The sequence below is a fragment of the Dipodomys ordii genome, unplaced genomic scaffold (genome assembly GCF_000151885.1).
Source record: "Dipodomys ordii isolate 6190 unplaced genomic scaffold, Dord_2.0 Scaffold68, whole genome shotgun sequence".
In the NCBI taxonomy this organism is placed as follows: Eukaryota; Metazoa; Chordata; class Mammalia; order Rodentia; family Heteromyidae; genus Dipodomys; species Dipodomys ordii.
This window is the reverse complement of record NW_012267284.1, coordinates 2,585,644-2,608,185: the sequence shown is the minus strand read 5'-3', so window position 1 is coordinate 2,608,185 and position 22,542 is coordinate 2,585,644. Positions and strand designations below refer to the sequence as shown.

At 48.3% G+C, this 22,542-nt stretch overlaps 1 protein-coding gene across 2 annotated transcripts in view; it reads left to right on the top strand.

Annotated features, from left to right (window-relative positions):
• Positions 1-22,542, top strand: part of Mad1l1 (MAD1 mitotic arrest deficient-like 1 (yeast)) — a 299,325-nt gene that overhangs the window by 94,167 nt on the left and 182,616 nt on the right. For both annotated transcript variants that reach the window (XM_013023364.1, XM_013023363.1), the window contains exon 11: positions 15,470-15,614. In XM_013023364.1, coding sequence (XP_012878818.1) covers positions 15,470-15,614 — 145 coding nt within the window. The remainder of the gene's footprint in view (positions 1-15,469; positions 15,615-22,542) is intronic.

Genomic DNA, 22,542 nt, shown 5'->3' with positions numbered 1-22,542 from the left:
TTCTCCTCCTCTCCCCCTACTTCCCCCTCTTCCCTTTACCCCTACTTGTCAGTTCTAGAGCTTGAACTCAGGGTCTGGGCATTGTCTCTTAGCTTTTTCACTCAAGACTAGTGTTCTACCACTTGAGTCACACCCTTTACTTCCCTTCCCTTTTCTAGATCTGAGGACCAAACTCAGAGCCTTGCACTTGGAAGGCAAGTGCTCTTCCATTGAGCTAAATCCCCAACCCCTAGTTAGTCTTTTTCTGAAAACTATTTCAGTACTTTTCACATGCTTGTTGGCCTTTCGGTATCTGGTGATGCGCTGTCAGTGTCTAATTTTATTTATTTATTTATTTTTACAATTTTTAAAATTAACTTTTAGAGGATCCTTTAATAGCTGTAATTATGGTTTTCCATGTTGACACCATCCTTCTGTGGTCACTGTTTCCTTCCAGAACTCAGAGTAGTTCTTAGAAAAACTCTGTGCAGCAGTATTTTCTCTTCTTTTTTAGATCATTAAAATTTGTTTTTATATACCCCTTTATGAATTTATCTTTTATATCTAAAGTAATTGTTCCACCAACCCTATCTTTTAATATAAATTGTATGTCTTAATCATTTCTGTTGCTGTAACAAAACACCACAAATCAGGCATTTTACAAATCATAGAAATGTTTTTCCCTCAGTTCTGGAAGCTGAAGGGCAAAATTGAGACCCAAGTAGATCCCCATGCCTGGCAAGGCCATCTCCTGGTCTGCAGGCATCTTCTGGTAAAGTAGGAAGTGGTGCTCTATGGGCCCAGACCCAGCACTGGCTGGTGTGCTTATAGTTCCTCCCTTCTTTCCCTGGATTTTCTGACAGGGTAGGTGTAGGACTGGCTTACTCATGGATAGTGGAGGTCTGTAGTGGTGGTCCTGTTTGGATCTCTTCCTCATACCAGCCATCATGCACAGGGGATCGATTATAGCACCTAACGAAGGTGTAGACAGTATGAGTTTTCAGTTGTCCTTAGTGCCATGGGAAGGGCCTCTGTTGTTCAATACCATGGCCTCTTCCCTATAGGGACACAAAGTTAGCTGATGCTTTGCCTTGTGATGGGGGTTCTTTCCTGTTGCCTTCCCTCAGCCTTGTTATGCTCCTCCGCTTCCAGAGCTGTCTGGGGCCTGACAATGGGAAGTTAGAGGAGCAAATACTCAAAGGCAGATTCTGTGTGTCTTCTAAGAAAATAGTTAAGCTAGTGGGGAGTTGCCAGTTGAGTGCTGAGCTGAGCAATAGTAGCGCTCCATACAATGGCTCAGGAAATGTGTTTTCTATGCTTTGGTTCTCTGAGCTGCATTATTTCCTGTCTCTAATCTGTGTTCAGCAGATGGGCCTGGAGGAGCATTGGTTCAGAAGCAGCCCCCAGCTTGCTTCTGCTCAACTCTGAGGCCAGCCTGCACTGCCTAAACCCCCTCTTCAGCTGACTGCTCTGCTTAGCCCTGGTGAACTGGGCTTTGCCCACTCCACTCGCCTCCTTGCTCCTGCCTCAGTGCCAAGCTGTGGGGAGACCCCGAGCCACTCCAATGAGCAGTAGTCACTTGGGCCTCATTATTGTTATCGTTGTTGGTTATGGGACTTCAACTTAGGGCCTAAGTGCTGTCTCTTAGCTTTTTCACTCAAGGCTAGCACTCTTATCACTTGGAGTCACAGTGCCACTTCTGGGTTTCTGGTGGTAAATTGGAGATAAAGAGTCTCACAGACTTTCTTACCTGGGCTGGCTTTGAACTGTGATCTTCAGCTCTCAGCCTCCCTAGTAGATAAGATTACAGGCATGGGCCACTAGCCCCCAGCTAGGCATCTTTCTTTCTGACCTTGGGGCCCTAAAACAAGCATACAGTTTGTTGCTGTGTAGAGATGGCCAGTGTCTGTCTACTGGCTGTTCCTAAACCCTCTGAGGTTGTCACTCTGTCCTGTGAATGCCCCATCTCTACCAGGGCTGATGCTGCTGGTTATGCCATCTCTCTCCTCCCTCAGATAAGATGTCACTGATGGTCCTGGTCTGGGGTGTACTGTTTTTTGTTGTTTTGTTGTTGTTGGTTGTGGGGCTTGAACTATGGGCTTGGGTGCTGTCCCTCAGCTCTTTAGCTCAAGATGAGTGCTCGACAGCTTGAGCCACAGCACCACTTCCGGTTTTCTAGTGGTTAATTGGAGATAAGAGTCTCATGGACTTTTCTGCCTGGGCTGGCTATGTACCATGATCCTCAGATCTCAGCCTCCTGAGTAGCTAGGATTACAGGTGTGAGCCACTGGCGCTCGGCTACTGTTTGTTTGTTTGTTTTTTAAAAAACTTTTTTATTGTTATTTTTAAAGGTGATGTACAGCGGGGTTACAGTTACATAAATCAGGTAATGAATACATTTCTTTTTGGACAGTGTCCTCCCTACCCTCACTCTCAGATTTTCCTCCTATCCCCACCCACAAGTTGTATAGTTGATTTTCAACATAGTCTCCAGTGAGTACACTGATGCATTTGTTCACCTTTTGTCTCTCCATTTCTGTGCTTAGGGCCTACTGTTTCAAGATCTTTAGATAATACCTCTCTCAGGGACTTCCTCTACCCCAGAGTCTGCCTATCTCTCCTGGGTTCCCTCTTCTACCTGAGGCTCTTTGGACCATAATCTTTCCTTCTGACCACCAAAGAGTATCTTCACTGAATAGTTCCTAGAGCACCCCACAGCCAGGCTTAATCAGGCTAGTGGTGGAAACTGAAATAGTGCCATTGGAGGCTGGAATCTCCAAAAGTGATTTTCTGGAAAGAGTTTTATCGTAAGAATTTGAGACGCTAATGTTGGTTTTCATGTGTATCTTGAGGGGAAGGGCCGGATTAGGCTGCCCCTGTCGCTGCGCTCTTTCAGCCATCAACCCAGGATCCAGTATGTGTTTGGAGCCTCTCAACACCAGTCTTATTGGCACCACCCATCTGCCTTGGGATTCCGATGTTGATCCACCTGCCATAGTACATCCCCCCAGCTCCAGGGTCACCTCCCATGCTTGTGGAGTTCATGGTCCCTCTCCTGTTGTATGTGAAGAGAAATGCTGCACCAGGTCCAACAAGCACTAACCCTGCCTTTTAAAGGTCATTTCTGTCTCAGTCAGCTCTTAAAGTTCAAGAGGAAATAAACTGCTTAGAGCTGGCATTTCTCAAGCCAAGTGTCAACTCTCAAGCCTGGGCCTGGGGTGAGAGGAAGTGAGATTTAGAAAAGAGTGGCCGTGTTGACATAGCCATTGGCCAACAGATGCTCTGTTCCTGGCTCTCTCTGGAACTCAAAACAGCAGAGAGAAACTAGGAATTCACCGCTCTCATTGCCTCCCCCTATTTCTGTTTTTCAGCACAGGGAGCACTTGGAGCTGTTTCTTTATTAATCCAGTGACAGTGTTTAAGCCTGTCACCTCACAGGTAGAGATGGTTCAGCCCCCACTTCCTCCCTAGGGGCCCTCTGCAATCACACCTGTCTGACAGGATCAGGGAAATGTCCTTTGCCCAAGGGAGACAACAGAGGCCCAGGAAGGTATCTAACCTAACTAAGTATTGACTTTGGGCTTTGGGCAGAGGACAGTGAGATCAATGGAGAACAAACAGCAGAACTGGCTTATTAATCAGGTATCTCAAAGGCAGTGGCAGAGATTATCATGGAGCACAGGTGTTGATTGAAAGCTATGTCCAGCGCGGGCGGTCCTCCGCTGGCCAGCGGGCCGCTATCGACCGCACTGCACTGGGAACCTCAGCATCAGAGCTGCTAATTGGGCTGTTGGGTGATTCCAAAGAGAGAGATGCTGTTGAGATCATTCTGTCTCATCTTCTAACTGCTTGTCTGATTTCACTTGTGATCTCAATTAAGCACCAAGTCTGAGTTTCTCACTCCTTGGAGCAATTCTGTCCTTGGCCTGGTCCTGCCATATGACCTGTGTCCTTGCCCTTGTCCTTGGACATAGGTGATATGACTTGGCTATGTGAGCCTGCTGACACAGTTTGACCTCTAGGTAGTAGCTAAGGTCACTGTGTTGACAGGTGCTCTAGCCAAGCTCTGGGTCCTATTTCCCCTGCCCTCCATGTTACCCATGCACACACTTCTGAATACAGTCACTCTCCTTGACATTTCCATACCGGCTGTCTGTGGCTCTCTCCTTTCCTCCTTACTGTCAGTCATCTTTGTGTCTTTACAGTGAAACACCAGAGGCAATTAACATACAAGAAAAGATGTTTATTTCCAAGTCTGGCGGCTCTAGTCTGTGGTAGGATGGCCTCATGGCTATAGTTCTCTGGTAAGGGTGGCACAGGATGATTGAGTGAATAGGAAGCAAGACCACAGGTATCACCAAGCATGAAGCAGAAAGCAACTGAGAGCAGAATCCTTGAGGGTGGCCTTCATTGACCTGTGGAGTCCTGCTGGGCCTCCTTGGACACAGATCATATATAGGCCCTAGTGGGGCTGTTACTCCTCACCTCCACATCCTACCTCCACTGCTCATCCTGGGGCAGGTCTGCATGAGGTCTCCTAGGACTCCCCTGGTCCTCTAGTCCTGGTGCAGCTAGAGGACCACACGGAGAAGGTTGGGAGTGCTGCTGGCCCACTGAGGGAGGGAGGAGAGGGAGGGCCAGAGGAAATGCCTGGCTATGCTGGCACAGACTTCGTCTGGCCTCCTTTGTCAGATTGTGTGTGTGTATGTGTGTATGTGTGTGTGTGTGTGTGTGCAAGAGAGAGAGAAAGAGATCTGATTCTGGTGTTCACAGTGTGTGCACAGATTGTACAGCTCCATTTCTGTAACATGGGGTGTGGGCCCCCTCCCACCCTTACCTCCCAGCTCAGAGCCTAATGGAGGCAGTGACAGTTCCTCTGCCTCAGGAGGCCTCAGGGAGAAAGTGAGCATGGGCATTTACCATGCTGCTGTGGTGGTAGACTTGGAGCTGGAGCCTAGGACTTCTCTCAGTCCTGTTCACTGGTAGGAGTAGGTTCCCTGAAGTCTTGTTGGGACTCGTAGAAGGAGGTTTGGCTCAACGGGCTGGAGGCACTGGTTTTCCTTGGTTGGACTTCATTCATGCATATGAAGAACCCCAGGTCGGCTTGGCTGGCAGGAGTAGCCAAAGCTTCCAGCTTTCATGGTGGGGGATGTAGTGGGCTGGGCTGGGCTGGGCTGTCTGTGTGCAACAGCTTATGTCTTATTTTAGTCCCCCCTCCCCCCAATAGTGTTGGCCTGCCTTGTCTGCCTATCTCCCTGTCCCCCCCACCCCCCACCCCTCTTGTTGCTCACAGGGCTCACAGGGCTTAAACTCAGGGCTTGGGTGCTGTCCCTGAGCTTTTTTGCTCAAGGCGGCTCTCTACTACTTAGAGCCATAGCACCACATCCCCCACTAGTTTTCTAAACTCCGAATCATTGTATAGGCCTTTTGGCTTTTCAGGCCAAATAGGCCCTGACAAGAAACCAGTCATAGGCAGTATGTCAAAACTTTATTTATAAATTTTCAGTGCTGGGGTGAGAACCCCAGGGTCTTTGAAGATTTTTCTGCCTGGGTTGGCTTTGAGCTCAAACACTCTGACCCAAGCCTCCTGAGTAACTGACTTACAGGCATGAGCCATTGATGCCTAGCTCTGGCTATCTTTTTGGAACCTAGGGCCTTGGGACAAGAATCCCTAGGCCTTGTACATGCTGCTAGGCAAGCCCTTTACCACCAAGCTACATCCCTAGTGCCCCGCCCTCCTCCCTTGCTGCCTTAATCATCTGTTTACATCTTTTTTTTTTTTTCCCTTCTAAAAATTGGACTGTTACATGGTGGTTGGTAACTCAGTAAAGACTTGAAGGATGATCTGCCCTGTGGTATGAGCAACCTGGGGAATGGGTTCCCTGCTCTGTTGCTACTCCTTGTCCTCTTATTGGAGGCAGCCCCAACCCTGGGACCATTGGTTGGTATCTGACCAACCAAATTGGATTATACTTTATGGTTGGGATTTGAATTGAAATTGCAAAGGGCAATTTTCCTTCTCACATTTCAAGGTCAGATGAGAGTATTTACTGTGTGGCCTCTGTTTATCTGAGAATGCAAATTGAATTTGGTGATTCGAGTTGATGAGATGTTAGGAACAGAGCTCTCATCAGAAGCTGTGTTGGAACAGTGACTGGAGGCCAGACTGTAGCTTCCTAGCTTGCTCTCTTGGCTGTGCCTTTGATTGGTAATTATTTCAGTCTTTGCTTTTCTTATTCTCTGGTTTTGTTTCCACTGTTTGTATTTTTTTTTCAGAGAAATGTGTAATGACACTTGGAGGCATTTAAGATTGGAATTAGATGGCGTAAATAAAGACAGCTGTGTGCTACGCTGAGCTCGGGCGTCAAGGGTGCTGAGGGAAGATTCTACTTCCCTCTGGGCCTGTGCGTGGGCTCAGTAAGGCAGAAGCCAGGGTAGGCTGCCACCCCAACCCTCCCTTTCCTTTCCACATGTTCCAAAGTCTGTCACTAGTAGCCCTGTCTCACCTGTAGGGCAACATTGGCCATGTAGTATGCCCTGCGTGTGGCTGAGGCTGGGCCTGTCTAGGCTGTTCTTAGGAGCACCTGTGTGAGGACTTTCTCTAACCTGCAAGGCACTACCCAATGGTGTGGGCAGTGGACAGTGCAGGACATCCTGCTGCACTCCCTTCTGCTATGGCTGCTGTTAGCCCTGAGTAGACTCAGAAAAACAGGTCTCCACGTATGTGTCTGTGTAGGGCGTCTCTTCAGGTGCAGGTGGGGCCTCTACCTTGCTGGACATAGCTGGGGGATTGACCTTCCCATAAGGCAGGCAACGATAGGGAACTGATCCTTGCTGAGGTTGCATGCTTTATACTTTGCCTGTGTAACTTAAGTTCTGTGGCTGTTTGGTGGGTAATCATTAGTGGCTTTGTGTGTCTGTGAGGAGGCACAGACAGCAGAGAAAGAAGTCAAATGTACAGGCCGTTTCATGGGTCAGGTGCTGTGGGCTTCTATTGGGCCACTGGTCCCTGGCTCCTTCCTGAGCCAAGCTGCCTTGTTTCTCTCTAGAAGCAGTCCCATCAGGAACAGCCAAGACGTGGTGGGTGTGCATCAGCTGTACCATCTCTGGTGGAAGTGTGTTTCTGTGGCCTCACTTGGTCCTCTCAATAGTGCAGGTCTAGGCAGGGTCCCTGACTTCCCTGTCGTGAGACCTTGGGTCCCTTGTTGGCTTTTATACTTTTTTTGATTCTAAGCCTGTTTCTGGCTCCCTCCTGGCATCTGTTCTGCATGCTGACCTGGCTTCGTTTCCAGAGGCTCATATAGTTTAGGCACTATTTCTACACCTTTCCACCCCCAACCCCTCCAGCACCTCCCTTAAAGACATTTCCTCTGGATATGTGTTCCTATGGAACATGGACCTCACCTCTTCTTGATCTGTGGCTCATAGGAACCTCTGACATCCTTTTTGCCTAGCACTTCCAGATGCTGCACCTACCTAGGTACCTGTTGTTGGTGTGGATGCCTCCAGGAAAACTGCCATAAATCCCCCGCAGCACTCTGCCCAGGGAAGGGCCAGGCCCTGATCCCCTGACTGCCCTGGATCCTCCTGCTGCTGGCTCAGGCTGTCCTGCCTTGCTGCTGGCAGCACTTGTGAACTTTTCTGTCTTTGACAGAAGTATTTTGTAAGTTAAAGCCTTTCATGGGGCCTGCTGAGGCAAAGAAAGCCAACTTCCAGCTGGTCAATTCCACCTGATAGGCATGAAAAGTAAAGTGGTCCTTTCTTGGTTGCTGGCTGGATGGGGACTAGTGAGACCCCACCTGTTTCACATAATCTCTTCCACGTTTACTTCCCTGTATATTCATTATCTGTCCTGCAGGTCACAGCTGCCAAAAATAAAGCCCATCCACCAGGAAATTTGAGTCACTTGGGGTACAACCTCTAGAAGTGCTCCAGCAGTCTGTAGGATCCTCCCCGAGCAGCTTTCCTTCCTCTATGACCCGAGCATGAGATTGCTAGTCATTGAAGTCAGTGTGGCCCCCTTCCCTGTGTGTCTCGGACACTGGAAGACAGCTCTTCTCTGCTCCCTGTGCTCCTCCTATCCCACTCCCAACGCCATTCCTCTGGCCTCTTGGGCCCCTTTTGCCTGTCTTCATTGTCACTGTGAGCTTGTCTGTCTTTTCAGCTGTCAAAGCTTTGCTGGAAAACAGGGCCCCTGTGATTTTACTTGCTACCCTAGAACACCATGGTACCCTGTCACATTGGGCTGGTGGTCAGCTTGCTGTCCTCTAGACTAGCATCCTGTGGTTTCATCCTCATGGTACTTGTAACTGTCTTTTAGACCCAGGAGTAGGGCCTGGATTACACTACAGATGTCCCTTACTGTTATCCACCTGTGAGGTCTCAACTCTGCCTCTTATCACTTCTGTGGTTCCTCCTAGCTGCATTCTTCCCCTCACTGGACAAGCAGATTTCTAGAAATTTCTTTTCTTTCTTTCTTTCTACTTTTTTTTGTTTTTTGGTCGGTCATGGGGCTTGAACTCTGGGCCTGGGCACCATCCCTTGGCTCTTCAGCTCAAGGCTAGTGCTCTACTGCTTGAGCCACAGCACCACTTCCGGCTTTTTCTATTTTTGTGGTGCTGAGGAATCGAACTCAGAGCCTCATGCATGCAAGGCAAGCACTCTACCACTGAGGCACCTTCCCAGCCCCTAGAAATTTCTTCTAGCACTCTTAGTGCTGTGGGCTGCTGCAGGCACAGTGCCCAGATGCCAGAGAAGGCCAGCGCTGCTGATTCCTGGTGGGGACTTGTCCTTATGGAAGTAACTCAGGCACTTAGGTCTATATTTACTCTTGTGCAAAATGACAGGTTAGAACTTGTTTGTCTTAGTGGGTTTTTGATCTGTGCTGTCAGCTCCCTAAGAGTAGAGGTGTTTTCAGGAAGTTTGTAACAGTTTGAACACAGTTTTATTGCAGTGCTGATTGTCAGCGTAGTGCATTGGGCAGTCTGCATGCATCGAGCATGCGTGTCCTGCATGTGCTGCCTTCTACCTTGGATTACAGTAAGATTGTCTCAACAGCCTGAGGCTCCTGTCACAAAACTACCAGAGTGTGGGGCCCTGAACAACAAACGCTGTACAGTCGAGCTGGGCACTCCAAAACACAGTGTGGCAGTACTGGTATCTGGCCAGGGCATCTCCTTGTTTGTAAGTGGCATTTTCTCTTTGTGTCCTCACAGGGTGGAAGACAGGTGGTAGCTTTCTGGGACCTCTTATAAGAACTGTCATTTGTCATGGGGGCTCTCCTCATGATCTGATTCTGGGGTCCCCACACAAGGAATTTTAGGAGAGCACAGCAAGGTGATATTACCATAGCTGAGTTGTTCTTTGAATTTAGGCCTGGATATGTCTGCTGAAGTACATTCATGCCCTCTGTGTTCACATAGTGGTAGGACTCAGGTTCCCTGCTCATCTCCAACCTCAAGTATGCCCAGCACTTGCTTACCCTACATTTCTCAGAGTCTCCCTCTCCTGGTGGCCACAGTGACTTGGGGTTTTGTATCTGTATGCAGGTGCACTTTTCTTGCTGTGTGCATGCTTAGGGTACCAGCTAAAGCTAAGACAAGGGAGACACAAGGCTTTGAGGTACTAGGTTGAGCGAAGAAAGAGCTGGGAGCATCAGTGTCTTGGAGAAGGTCGTTAAAATGTCTCCTGCTGCTGTGGAATGTCTCATGTCCTTTCCTTGTTCCTTGAAAGTAGATATTCTTAGGCTGGGGTTTCTGATGGCGATCACATTAAAGTGAACCCCAGTGGCCTGTCACATCCAAAGATGATTCTCAAAAGCACAGACTTGTTTCTTCAGTAGGTTTTGCCACAAAAGTACTGATGGGCAAACATGCCCAACTTTCCCTTGAAGCACCAAAGGTTCACAGAAATGCCACTGACCTCAGAGTTCAGCCCGGTGTGGAGCTTGAGGTTTAATTTTTTATGAGCTTTCTCTTCTTCTCCTAAGAAGAAAGGCTGAAGTTGAACGGAGAGAACTTCCCAGTGGGGAAGAATTGGCAGTCTGGGGAGCTCTGTGGCTTGATCCTCTGGGATGAGGTTGCTCAAATGCTTCTGAACTGTAGAGATTCTCTGGAGGGCCCCTGGAGGGCCCATGGGGCAGAGTAGCAGGGTTCCCTTCAAACCTGAGGTTGCACATCCCCTTCTCCTGCATCCTCATGGGCAGAGCCATTGGTGGCACTGCTTTGAGGCACTCACTTTCAGTCCCTTTGGGCTGGCTTCGTGGAGCCAGTGAAGGCTGAGGGCTTTTAGGGGTAGCCCTTTGTTGGACAGTGTGTTCTCTCCTGCTCAGGGTTTCTTGCTAAATTGTCCTCTTTGTGTCTGCAGGACTCTGTCCCTCTATTGCACTATCTTGGAGCATGTCAGCATACTTCCGTGCTATAAACAGGAGCCAGCACTTTCTTCTGTTTCTTTTTCTTTTGACACAGGATTTTGCCTAGGGTTAGGCTGGCCTCCAACTTACAAACCTCCTGCCTTTGCCTACGATTATAAGTATGGCCACCAGACCCAGCTCAGGAGTCAGTACCTTCTTCACCTTTGTCCCTCCTCTGTCAGCCTAGGTTCTATTCACCTTTGCAGCCGGGAAGTGTCTTGGAGGGGACTGTCGGCACTTTCTGTCTCTGCTCTTAACCTTTTGAGCTCTTCATGGAGGTCCACCCCATCTGCCCATCACATCTTGCTTTCTATCCTGGCCTATCTCAGCCTTCTTGCCTTCCATGGCCTCTCCCATCTCCACACTATGCTGCTGCCAGGAGTGTTTTAGATATAAAGATCTCTCTTATTGTCCTCCCTTGACTGCCCGCACATGGTGTTGTCTTCTTGGTATCTCTGTGCTCTGCTTTTCACCATGCCTCACTGGGTAGTAGAGCTTCCTTCATTTATTTGTTCCTTATCTGTCTTCTGCCAACAGTAGTAATGAAGCCTGGGCCTCAGTTCCAGCTCCTTTTCTGCTCTCAGCCTTGCAGCATTGGGACTTGCAGCCAACTGGCACTTCGTCAGCCTGTGTTGTGTATCAGAGAGATCTGGCCAGGCCAGAGGAAGTAGCAAGGCCTTGTGTACCTCCTGTCCTGCCTGTGAGCCTTCTGCTTGTTCTTTTCATACATGCTCCTTCCTGTCTAGCAGCTGAATCTGGCCTGCAGGGTTTCTAATGCTTAGAAACTCTTAATACTTGGATTCTACCTGACCTGAATTTCTCTCTGGCTCCCTCCCAGTGCAGACACCATTGGTGCCCCATCTAATGGAGACCTCATCTATATTCCCCTATTTTCATGATTTTATCCTCTCATCTTTGTAGAGTTGTGGTTGCCTCCTACAGTTGTATCTGCTTAGTTGTCTTAGGATTGTCCTTTCCCTCAGTTCATGATTTTATGCTTACTTGGCCAGACCTTATGTTGGTAAACTCTGGGTACGTGAGTAGCTTTGTGGGTCTGATACCTGCCCATCTCCGGCGCTCCAGGTCCCCAGTGAGGCTTAGCAGAGAGTGCTTTGGAACCACCTTCCTTTCATACAATGACCTGGGCCTTGAAACTTTGCTTGGTCTGTTTGGAGACCTGGGAACCAACCCTGTAGGGTGTGGGCCTGACTGTCCAGCCTGGTTGGTGGCTTTCATAGGTGCTGTCTCCACTGTTGTGGCAGAGTCATGGTCTGCAGTCTATGCTGCCTGGGAGTCTCCTATAGGAGTGTGTGTTCCTTTGGTTTAACTTACTGCCCTCTTCTCTAGATGAAATGTACTTTGCTATTAAGAGAGTAAGGTTCTTCTTCCTGCCCACCTGCCCTCTCCTCCTAGATATGATGCACTTTTTAAAAGCCAATGGTAGAAAGCTAAAAGTGACAGAAAGCTTAAAATAGGTAGTGTGATGGATAGCTCTAAACAAACTTCCCTTTGAATACCAGCACTCAAGAGGCTGAGGCAGGGGGGTCACAAGTTTGAGGCCAGCCTGGGCTATATAGCAAGGCTTTTTTTTTTTTTTTTTAAGAAAACAAACATTTCCTTGAATATAATCTGGGGGAAAAAGCCCTACCATTTTATTTGTTTTTATGTCACTGTTCTTTTTTTTTTAGCTTTATTGATTATATGCCTACTGTTAAAAATTGTACTTATTGATGTATATATTTTGATGGCTATGAGCATAGGTATATGCTATGATATCATGATGACAATTAATGTAGTAAGCATATCATCATCCTCTTGCATCCTCCTCCTTATGTCCTCTTGCTAAATTTACAATCTGTTTTGTTATTGTAGGTAAGGTGAGATCTGCCCTGCTAGGTTTCTAAGTGCCCAGCACTATTTGTCATGTGACCGTGCAAATCTCTAGAACTTATTCTCCTATAGTTTAGATCAGAGGTAGAGATAGGGACAGCCACTTTTTTTTTATACTGAGGATGGAACCTGTAGATGTGCTAGGCAAGTGCCACACTCCCAGCCTGAGGGTTTTCTTTATATATAACCTGGCAAGTGAGCTTTTCCAAGCTAGGTCCAGCACCACCCCCAGATGCTGCAATTGCTGTGTCTTCTAACATCCGAGTCTGGGTCGAGGACTTGGGTTGGAGGCACCTCTGTACCTATGTCCTTGTCTTCCTTAAGGGGTCTGGGCCCAGCTGCAGTGTGTAGCTTCATGAGTAGCTCAGCCCAAGGGCCAGAGTCTTGTACTCTGAACGATGCCAGCTATCGCATATCTGTGTAGTTTTACGTTTACTTTGGGCAGAGAAAGCTCTAGATAGATTTGAGGACATTGTGTTCCCAAGAGTAGGGCTTGCAGTTTGTTAGTTTCTCCCAAGTCCGCACTGACTCTCTTGTCACGAGGATACCTTGTCAGAGTGCCCCCTTACCCAGTCAGGCTTGTCTGTCATTCTGTTGTGCCCTGTCACCTGAAAGATGGCATTGTCCCATTCTTGCCTTAGTGTGCCTTGGCTTTTGAAGCAATAAGTGAATGCTGCCATTCTTCTAATTAAATTAGCCACTTTGGAGCAGTGATTTAAAACGTTTGTGAACTTCCCACCTGAATTCAATGATTCAAGAGTCGATTTCACAGTTCTTGATTATTAAATTGGTCTATGAATAGTTTTGAATTGAACTGGATCTCAAAATAGCCTCTTAATATGTCAGGTTTGCAAAGAGTATTTGCACTCATCTTATTTTATGTTTAGGTTGTAGAACACTTAGAGGGGCAGGTGGCCATTGGCTGATTCTTCATTTGGTTCAGGCATCCCTGCCAGGTTTTCTGAGATGGCCTCTGGTGTCCAGTATTTGTTCTTGCAGGCTTCTGCCCTGAGCTTAGGCAGGGTAGGCCAAATCATAGCTCCCTGCCATGCTTGGCTGGACCAGAGTCAGCATCAAGTCCCTTCTAAGGTTCCATAATTTTTTTTTAAATTTAATTTTATTGTCAAGGTGATGTACAGAGGAGTTACAGTTACATATGTAAGGTAATGAGTACATTTGTTGTTGAACTTGTTACACACACACACACACACACACACACACACACACACACACACACACGGTTGTACAGTTTATTTTCAACAGTAGTGCTGTAGCTCAAGTGATAGAGCACTTACCTTGAGCAAAAGAAGCTCAAGGACAAGTGCCCAGGCCCAGAGTTCAAGCCCCAGGACTGGGGAGGAAAAAGTAAAATTAAAAAATATGTATGTATGTGTGTGTGTGTGTGTGTGTGTGTGTGTGTGTGTGTATAAATTTTTGACTTACATTCACTTTCAAATTATTCTTAAGCTGTTAAAAGAAGTTTACTAAACTATAATTTAAACAAACCCGTTGCCCAGATGTGAAATAGGGGAAGTAGCACTGTAGCTCAAGTAGTAGAGCGCTTGCCTTGAGCTGAAGAGCTGAGGGACAGCGCCCAGGCCCAGAGTTCAAGCCCCACGACCGACAAAAAAAAGTCTCCCAGATGTGAAATAGGAAGAATTGGCAGTGGAGACCTTATATATCCTAACTATTATATATATGGTAGGCTTTAACTTGGGGCTTGGATGCTGTCCCTAAGATTTTTCACTCAAGAATGACACTCTACCACTTGAGCCACAGCTCCATTTCCAGCTTTTTTGGGGGATGGTGGTGGTGGTTAATTGGCTATAAGTATCTCAGACTTTCCTGCCTGGGCTGACTTGAAGCAGGAATCTTTAGATCTCTGCCCCTTGAGTAGCTAGGATTATATACATGGGCCACTGGAACTTAGCTTAGGTTTTCTTGAAAACAAATAGAATTACTTGGGTATCAAGAATGATCTAAGATTGCAAACATACTTCACAGCCCCATCTCAAGATTTTTTGTCCTCAAAGCTGCCTCATTCTCATTGTCCCTCATGTGAATCTTATATATTTCACCATGTAGCAGAGCCATAATACTGGAATTTCCTAGAGAAAGATCCCCTGCTGAACTAGTTCCCACCACCATTTTGTTGTGTGGGCTGTGTATTCCTGTCTGGGAGGGAGGGGCCCTGTCCTAAGTTCCCTGTTTATCTGAATGACTGCCCAGTTGTTCCTCCATCCCCTAGTGCTTGTGAGGGTAGGTAGATAGAGTTTAGGGACTTATAGGATCAGAGGGACACAATAGGATGCCAGATGATTTCTGCCTTCCATGTTTCTGTGTACTACCTTCTGGCAGGGGTTCTGAGCCAGCCTTTGTGGGACCTGCCTTTAGTGTGGGACTATGAGGAGCTGGTGGTGTTGAGAGAGGAGTGTGATGGCCTCATTATGAGATGCTTTGCTGTCTGAGAGCATGTTTGTGGTCAGCCTGTGAACGGTCTGCAATTTCAGGAATTCCTCTCCTCCTCCTAAGGAGAAGTGTTCAGCTTTTGATGGGGGCACTCATTGCCCCACCCCTTCTGTGTGAAGGGAGATGGACTAAGAGAGGGAGTCATAGGGAGGCTGTTGTTATTCAGGGGAACAAAAGTAGAAAGCAGTATTGAAGAAGGGAGAGGTCAACTGGCCACAGGGCAAATGTAGGAGGGCACATCCTGGCTGCGTGATGTCTGTCCCCTCCACAGTCCCAACACCCAGGGTATGCTGGCTCTTGCTCTACAAAGTCATCAGTATGGTTCCCCACCATGACTGCACTCAGCCTTCCTCCTGCATGCTGCACATCTGCGCCAACTGTGATTCACATGGGAAGTGCTTGCGCTGGCAATTTAGCTCATTCAGAAGTCCCGTCCCGGAGCTCTGCGTGGCTGACAATTTTTTCCATTGTATGTGGAGTCGAGCTTCCCTCCCCCGCTCACCGTGTTCTGGGATCACCCTGGGTGTCTATTTGAAATCCAGAAACTCCTGAAAGGCGTTAAGTAGCTATTCAGGAGCGAGGAAATGACAGCGTGGTGGTTGCACGTGCAGCTCTATTTTAGGACATCCCGGTGGGGCTTGCTGTTGGGGGTGCTTCCTGAGCCCTGGATGGATGGCCAAGCCAGACCTCATTGCTCTGCCCCCTTGCTTTCCTGTGTAGTGCCCGGCGACTGGAGAAGGCCCAGCAGCAGCTCCAAGATGAGGTACGACAGGTCAGCAGCCAGCTGCTAGAGGAGAGGAAGAAGCGTGAGTCCCATGAGGCGCTGGCCCGAAGGCTCCAGAAGCGTGTCCTGCTGCTCACCAAGGTACAGGTTACCTAAAGGGTAGCGAGCTTGCCCTGCTTTATCCATGCCTGTCCCTTTCTCCCTGGTCCATCATCTTCATGCAGACCTCAGCAGAGCTCATGCGTGTACCTGCCATCTGTGTCCCCCTCTCAGCCCCAGGGTCCTTGTGGATCCAGCATCTAGCACCCGTGGTGTTAGGCCTGAGGGATCAAGCACTCTACACATCCTTGCTGGCTTTCTGTGGGGTCAGAGCTCTTGACATCAAGTGGCAGGGCAGATGTCCTCTCTGTTATACCAGCCAGGACAGTCGCTCAATGGGCTCTGTGCCAATGCTACCTTTATCTGGGGGCATAGAACTGCATATGCTCTGGTCCCCAGCTCAGTGATAAGACCTGTGCTGGTGCCTGCCCCTCTAATGTTGTGGCTGAACAATTTTTGAAATCAGCCATGATAAGCCGAGGTTGTTTGGGGGTGAATGAAGGTATTTGGTGAGTGTTATTTAAAATCTTACCATGCCCAGGCACCAGTGGTTTATACCTGCAAACCTAGCTACTTAGGAGCCAGAGATGTGAGGATTATGGTTTTTGGAGCCTCCCAGGGCAGGAATGTCCAATTAACCACTGAGAATAGCTGGAAGTGGAGCTGTGGCTCACATGGTAGCCTTGAGCCTAAAACTTAGGAACAATGCTTAGACCTTGAGTTCAAGTCCTAGAACTTGAAACCAACAGACAAACCTTACCATGGAAGAAGAGAGCCAGTAATGGGGTTTGAACTCAGGCAAGCTCAGCATTCAGCTTGCTGCTAGACTTCTTAACTGTGTTCATGCTGCTGTTATATGGGCAGAGGGCCTGTGTGGCCCACCCTCTGCCCTGGGAAGACTGGGAAGTTACAGGTTGGCTTGCCCTTGTGTCTGAAGAACTCAGCTCTTTTGCTGCCGGGATCTCCTGGCCAGGAAACTGTTGGAAATGAATGCTGTTTTGGGGCTACCTCACACTCCTGAATGTTCATCACTATCTCTTTAAAGCATTTCCCAGGACCTTGTCTACAGGCCACAGAAACTGACTCACTAGCAAAGGCCTACTTGTGTGGAACCAGAGGGAGGGGAAACCAAAGTGCCTTCCCATAGCAGCAGCTCCCCATACCTCGTTCCTCAGCAAGGAGAGGCTCAGCCCTTTAGCATGTTGTGGGAGTAGGACTGTGGGCCTTCTCATCTTCCTTTCCTCCTCTAATGCCTGTAGTGTGCCCACTAGTGTCAGCATGAGGTACATGATATGCCTGAACAGTGTAGCCCTTGTGGGCTTGACAGTGTAGTGGGAAGAGCCAGCAGCACTCACCATCTGTGACAGAGATATAGTGCCATGATGGACACAGAAAGTATCCTGGACAAAGGTGTCTTAGCCAAAGATGGAACTGGGCAAGAAGTAGGCTGTGTCTACATATAATCGTAGTTGCTGGGTCCAGTCACAGTGCAGTTGATGCAGTGTAGTGCCAAGAAGAGATGACAGCCCACCAGGCTGTGTGCGATAGAGTATCATGTGAGTGTGGGATGTTTGTGCCAGTGCTATGGACAAGAGGACAAAGTGGCCACCAGAGGCAGTGGGAAGTGGCGAGGCAGTGGGAAGTGTTTTGGGAGTGGGTACCTTGGTGGGCAGTCATCAGGTTGGAGGCACTACAGACCTAAAATCTGGGAGGCTCCACACTTCCTGTGGGATGAAGTGTGGGCAGTCAGGGCTGGAAGCCTCTGGCAACTTCTTGCAGTCTCAGGATGTCTTGGGTGCCTCAAAATGTAACCATAGGGTCATGTCATAGTGTTCCACTGTAGCACTTGGTGTGTCACTCACGAATGGCCCTTCCTGACGGAGGCTCTGTGGGACTCATGCCCAGTAAACATGAAGAAAATAGTTAGCTGCAGCCTAACAGTGGTGGCTGTGAAGTTGGCAGTGGGTTCATAACCTTAGGAGAAGGAGCAGCTTCAGGGAAGGCAGCTCCATTTGCTCAGCTGCTATATAACCAAATGTCATGGATTAGACAGTTTATGAATAACAGAAAAGGATTGCTCATAGTTCCCAGGGCTGAGACACTGTCAGGCTGGGTGTCTGCATATTGTTCTGGATTATAGGCAGCACAGGGGACTAGGAAGGCCTTGGGCCTCTTTTGTTAGGACACTGGTCCCACCTGAGAGGCCATCCCCAACCTGATTGCCCCTTTCTGATGCTTTTGCCTCAGAAATTGGTATAAGGGGTTTAGGGAGGGAAACAAGCATTTAGGAGACAACACAGTCTGTCTTGAAAACCACCCAAATTATTGTCCCTATATAAAGCATGTTCCTTTTCACTACTACTCAGTAGTAGTAGTGGTCTGTACTGTGGGTTTTTTTTTTTTTGTACTGTGGTTTTTAAACCATCTTTTTTTATGGGTCTGATTGTACAGGTTTGGAAGTCATGCTGGGGGGAGCTTGGAGGGTGGTTTGGATTTCATTTTGTCCTTGTCTCAGGTCTTAATAATGGGTAAGACCACTGATGGTCTTACCCAGGATGAATGGCAGCTCCTTGGTATGACCCTGAGCTCCTGGGTGGGTTAGCCTCACCTGCCAGCAGCCTATACCCCGGTCACATTCTGGCACACTTAAATAAACCATGTGACTCATGGTGTGTTCCTGGGCCAGGGGTGGCCTGTGGCAAAGTCTGTGACCCTCATTCTGTGTTGTGGACTTACTGTGGTTCTGGTGAGTGTTTAGATCCCATCTCAGGTCACCTCTGGTCACAGTGAGCAGTCACCAGGCAGCTGATGTGGCAAGGTCTCTCTAGTCACCTATGGAATCTGAGCTCCATGCTGCCCCAACCAAGATCTCCAGGCTTCTCCAGTTTCTGCTTGGCTTCCTTTTTGGGGAGTTTCTGTCCTTGAAGTCCATTATCTTCAACCCAAGGAAGAAATTTCCATTCTTCTTTCCTCTGCTTAGCAGATTAAAAGATGATAGCTTTCTGGGCCAAATCAGCCTTACCCTCACTCATGCTGTGCTTACAGGCGGTGTCACCCTGAGTTAGGGAGATGGCGGATATTGATTGCCCAACACTGACTGATTATTGAGACTGACTGTCCCTCCAAGGTGTGTTGCAATGGGTCGATACCAATTGCTTGTGCAGTCCCTGGGCCTGAGATGCGAGGATCTGTCCTGCCAGCTGGCATGATGGAACTGTTCATTAGGCTGGGCCAGGAAGAAATGCAGTATGCCTTGTCTCAAGGGCTTGTGCAAGGTGATGTCCACTGGTGCTGTCCACCTCCTGTGGACCCTAACATGGTTTGCTTATGGTTGAGGAGTGCTCACTTCCAAGATCCCACAAGGAGGCTTCCCTTGGGCTTCAGGGTATCTTGACTGTTCCTTTTGTTCTGATCTTGCTAGGGAAGGAGTCCTGCATCTGTTGTACCCTTTGCCTGGAACCTCCCCCCCCCCCCCCCCCCCCAGGAGCTCAATGTCCCTACCTGCCCCCTGTGTGGCTGTGGAACTGGCTTGTGGTGCCCTGCTGATGTTCAGCCGCTGCCTCCCTTCTGAGGGGTATGTTTGTGCGCTTGACATTTAGTATACAGTGCTTGGAATGTGCAATTTTATTTCGAGACCTTTATTAAGCAGCTCCAGTCTAAGGAGTTAATTGTTACTGATAGCTAAGAGTATAATTACCTTGGTAAAATATCATGACTATTTTAAGCAATTGAAAATTGGCTTCAAGAACTGGGTGAACACAAACCATTTTCCTATTTGAAATGCACTATTTCTAGTGTGCCCTAATATTCCACAACATGGTTGAAGAATCTTATTTTTTTTTGAGGAATCTTATTTATATAAGCAGTTAAACTAATGTTTAACAGGAATTTAAAAAAATGAAATATCTCCCCTTCTGTATCTGCCCCTTTCTCCTCCCCCTTGCTGGATCCCAAAGGCAGTGGTCACTGGGGATCCAGGTGTTAGCATTGAGCTTTGTCTTGCTTCCACAGTATCTGTGTGATTGTGGTGCCATTCTGCCCTGTGAACACTCTAGTGTGAAATAATCAAATTCCAGAGCTTCTCATTGGGCAACAACTTGGGAGTGCACGTGCTACTAAGTTACCATGAACAAGTTCTTCTGTATAAGCTGCTTTGGGGATGCTCCTTGCCTGTCTCTCCTGATGCCAGGGGCAGAGCTGCTCACCCTGTAGTGGGAAACCTCCACGTTATCAGGATCTCACACCACTCCTTGAAATTCATCTAGAGCAGAGGAGCCTAGATGCAGGGCCCACCTGCAGTGACCAGAGAGGGATATGGGTAGTCAGTGCTTTGTTTGCAGTGCACTGTACAGCTGGGGAGATCTTGGGGAGGGTGGAGGTGTAGATAGCAGCTGGTCAGCAGCAGTGCTGGTACTGCCTCTGCTATGAAAGAAACAATCAAGTGTGGGTAGAGGCAGGTAAGCTCTCAGAACATTGAGGCACAGGCAGTGGGTCAGCCTCTGGGGAGAGTTTAGGGTGGGCTGATAGCTGTACATTCCCATGGTGGTTTGTCCACCAGGGTCAGCTCTGGAGGTCTAGCCCTCCAGGGCCGGGAGCAGACCCCCCCCCTTCTCTCTTTTTGTTATTGTTGTTGTTGTTTTGGTTGGTCGGGGGCTTGAACTCTGGGCTTGGGCGCTGTCCCTGTGCTCTTCAGCTCAAGGCAAGCGCTCTACCTCTTGAGCTATAGCACCACTTCCAGTTTTTTAGTGGTTTATTGGAGATAAGAGTCTCACGGACTTTCCTGCCCAGGCTGGCTTTGAACCCCGATCCTCAGATCTTAGCCTCCTGAGTAGCTAGGATTATAGGCGTGAGCCATCGGCGCCTGGCTAGACCTCTTGAGGTAGCTACTGCACCCTAGTGCCTTCATAAGCCCTCAGCACCCAGATGTTCTGTGTCTCTTTCATCTGTAATGTGTGGAGGATGTACCACCAGCTCCTGGAGATTCACCCAGGTCTGTGACTATGAGATCCCTCCATGCCTTCTTCCCTTGGCACTTCTCTGGCCCTGTGATGAGGAGAAGCCAGGTATGGTGAGAGCACATGTAGCATGGAGGTAGGCTACCCCAGCAAGAGTTGGAGACTACAGACCCTCCTGGGTTCCAGTGCAGGAAGGAATGTGAGGTGGGAATTGGGTGCTGTGCCCCAGTGCCTGTGCCCTACAAATGCAGAGGTGGTTGTGACATGGTGGGGGCTGCATTTCACTGGTACTGAGGTGCCAGTGGTGAGGTGGCAGGCAGTGCTTCTCTTCGGCCCTGATTAGCCTGTGTCCCTCCAGAAAAGAATCACCAGTGGGTGGCCATGTATGTTACAGGTTCGAATCACCCATACCTCTTCCATGACATGTGCCTGTAGAAAGCAGTCTAGATGCCAGACCCTGCTGGCCACTTCCCTGTGCAAGACACAGAACAGGTGACCTAAGGGGGAGCTTCTTCCTAGAGCTGCACCAGTGCCACCGGCTGGTTCACTACTGTTCAGGTCATTTGGCACACGGTGTGTCCTCAAAAGTGTGCTTTCACTTGTATACTCTGTATAAATAGAACCAGCCCTGTGGTTTCTGTTTTGTCCTAACATTCCTCTGTTGACATTCCCTCACTTACTTCACTGCTCCTGACAGGGAGATGAATAGACTGTGATGTGGCTATCCATTCTCCTCTGGAGAACCTTCAGCGTTTCCTGATTTTGTCAGTTCAGGCAGTGCTGTGGAATGTTCTAGAATGTGATTCATGTACTTGACTGTTCCACCTTAGCTCTGCCATGGGTGTTTTCTCTGTGCCAGTCTTTGTGTTGTGGTCTGTGTGTACACAGACCTGCAGTACAAGATAGGGGCAGGTAGCTGCCCGCCCTGAACATCCTGTGCCGTTTGTTTCCTCACACCCACCTCTGCTCCCTAGGGACCCCCTTTCTGATTGTTCATCTCTCCTAGTGTGCACTCATGTGAGTGAAATCACTGTTTGTGCTTTTGTGGCTGGCATCTTACCACTGAGCATTCTTTGTGAGATTTGTCCACATTGTTATATGGATCTGAGGTTCTTCAACTCTACGTTATTATTTAAGCTTCTCCCTGAGTACATGCATTGCTGCTTTTCAGGCGCCACTTGCCTATGCGTGTAGTTTTGGGTGACCCTGGGCTTCCCTCAGGTGGTTATAGGTGGGCATGGAACACACTCTGGTGCACTCTGGAATGATGTTGGTTGTCTGCATACCTTCCAGGAATGTGGGGTTGTCTGATTCCACTAGTTTGCCCCAGTGCTCAGGGACTTCAGCCTCTGCTGGAGACTGGCACTGCAGAGACCTCTCCCACTGGTGCCTGTGCTCTTCTCACCTGCGACTGAGTTTTTCACTCTTGTGGTTGTGACTTTTGATAAATAGAAGTTTTTGATCTTAACTCAGTCCGCCTATTGAAATTTACCTTTTCGCTAGCCTACCAAAGTCATGTGGATATCAAAGAGATTTCACTTTTTCCTGAGCTCTTTGTCTTTCTCTCATCCATGCCTCCATTAATGGTGTGTGGAATTGGGTTTTGACTGTGATGTGAAAGCGGTGTCTGGGCTTGTTTGGTTTTCTATCTGCAGTTGATTCATCTCTGCCTAGGGAAAGTGTTCTTCCCCACTTGGCATTCTGTGGCCCTAACCAGCAGATAGGTGGCTGTGCCTGGGTAGAGTAGCTGTGAAATCTTTCTCCATTGCTTTCTGTGGACTGTCCATCTGCCAATGCCACACCATCTTTAATTTCTGCTTCAGGATAAGTTTTGATATGAGCTGGTGTAATTGTACAACTTTGGTTCTTTAGGATTCCATGGCTATTTTTGGTCGTTAGCCTAACGTTACTTGCAGTTTGCAGTTTGTTAATTCCACAAAATGCTCCACTAGAATGTGATTAGGATTGCAATAAATCTGTAAGCCTTTTTGGGAAGAAAAACATCTTCTAAACCA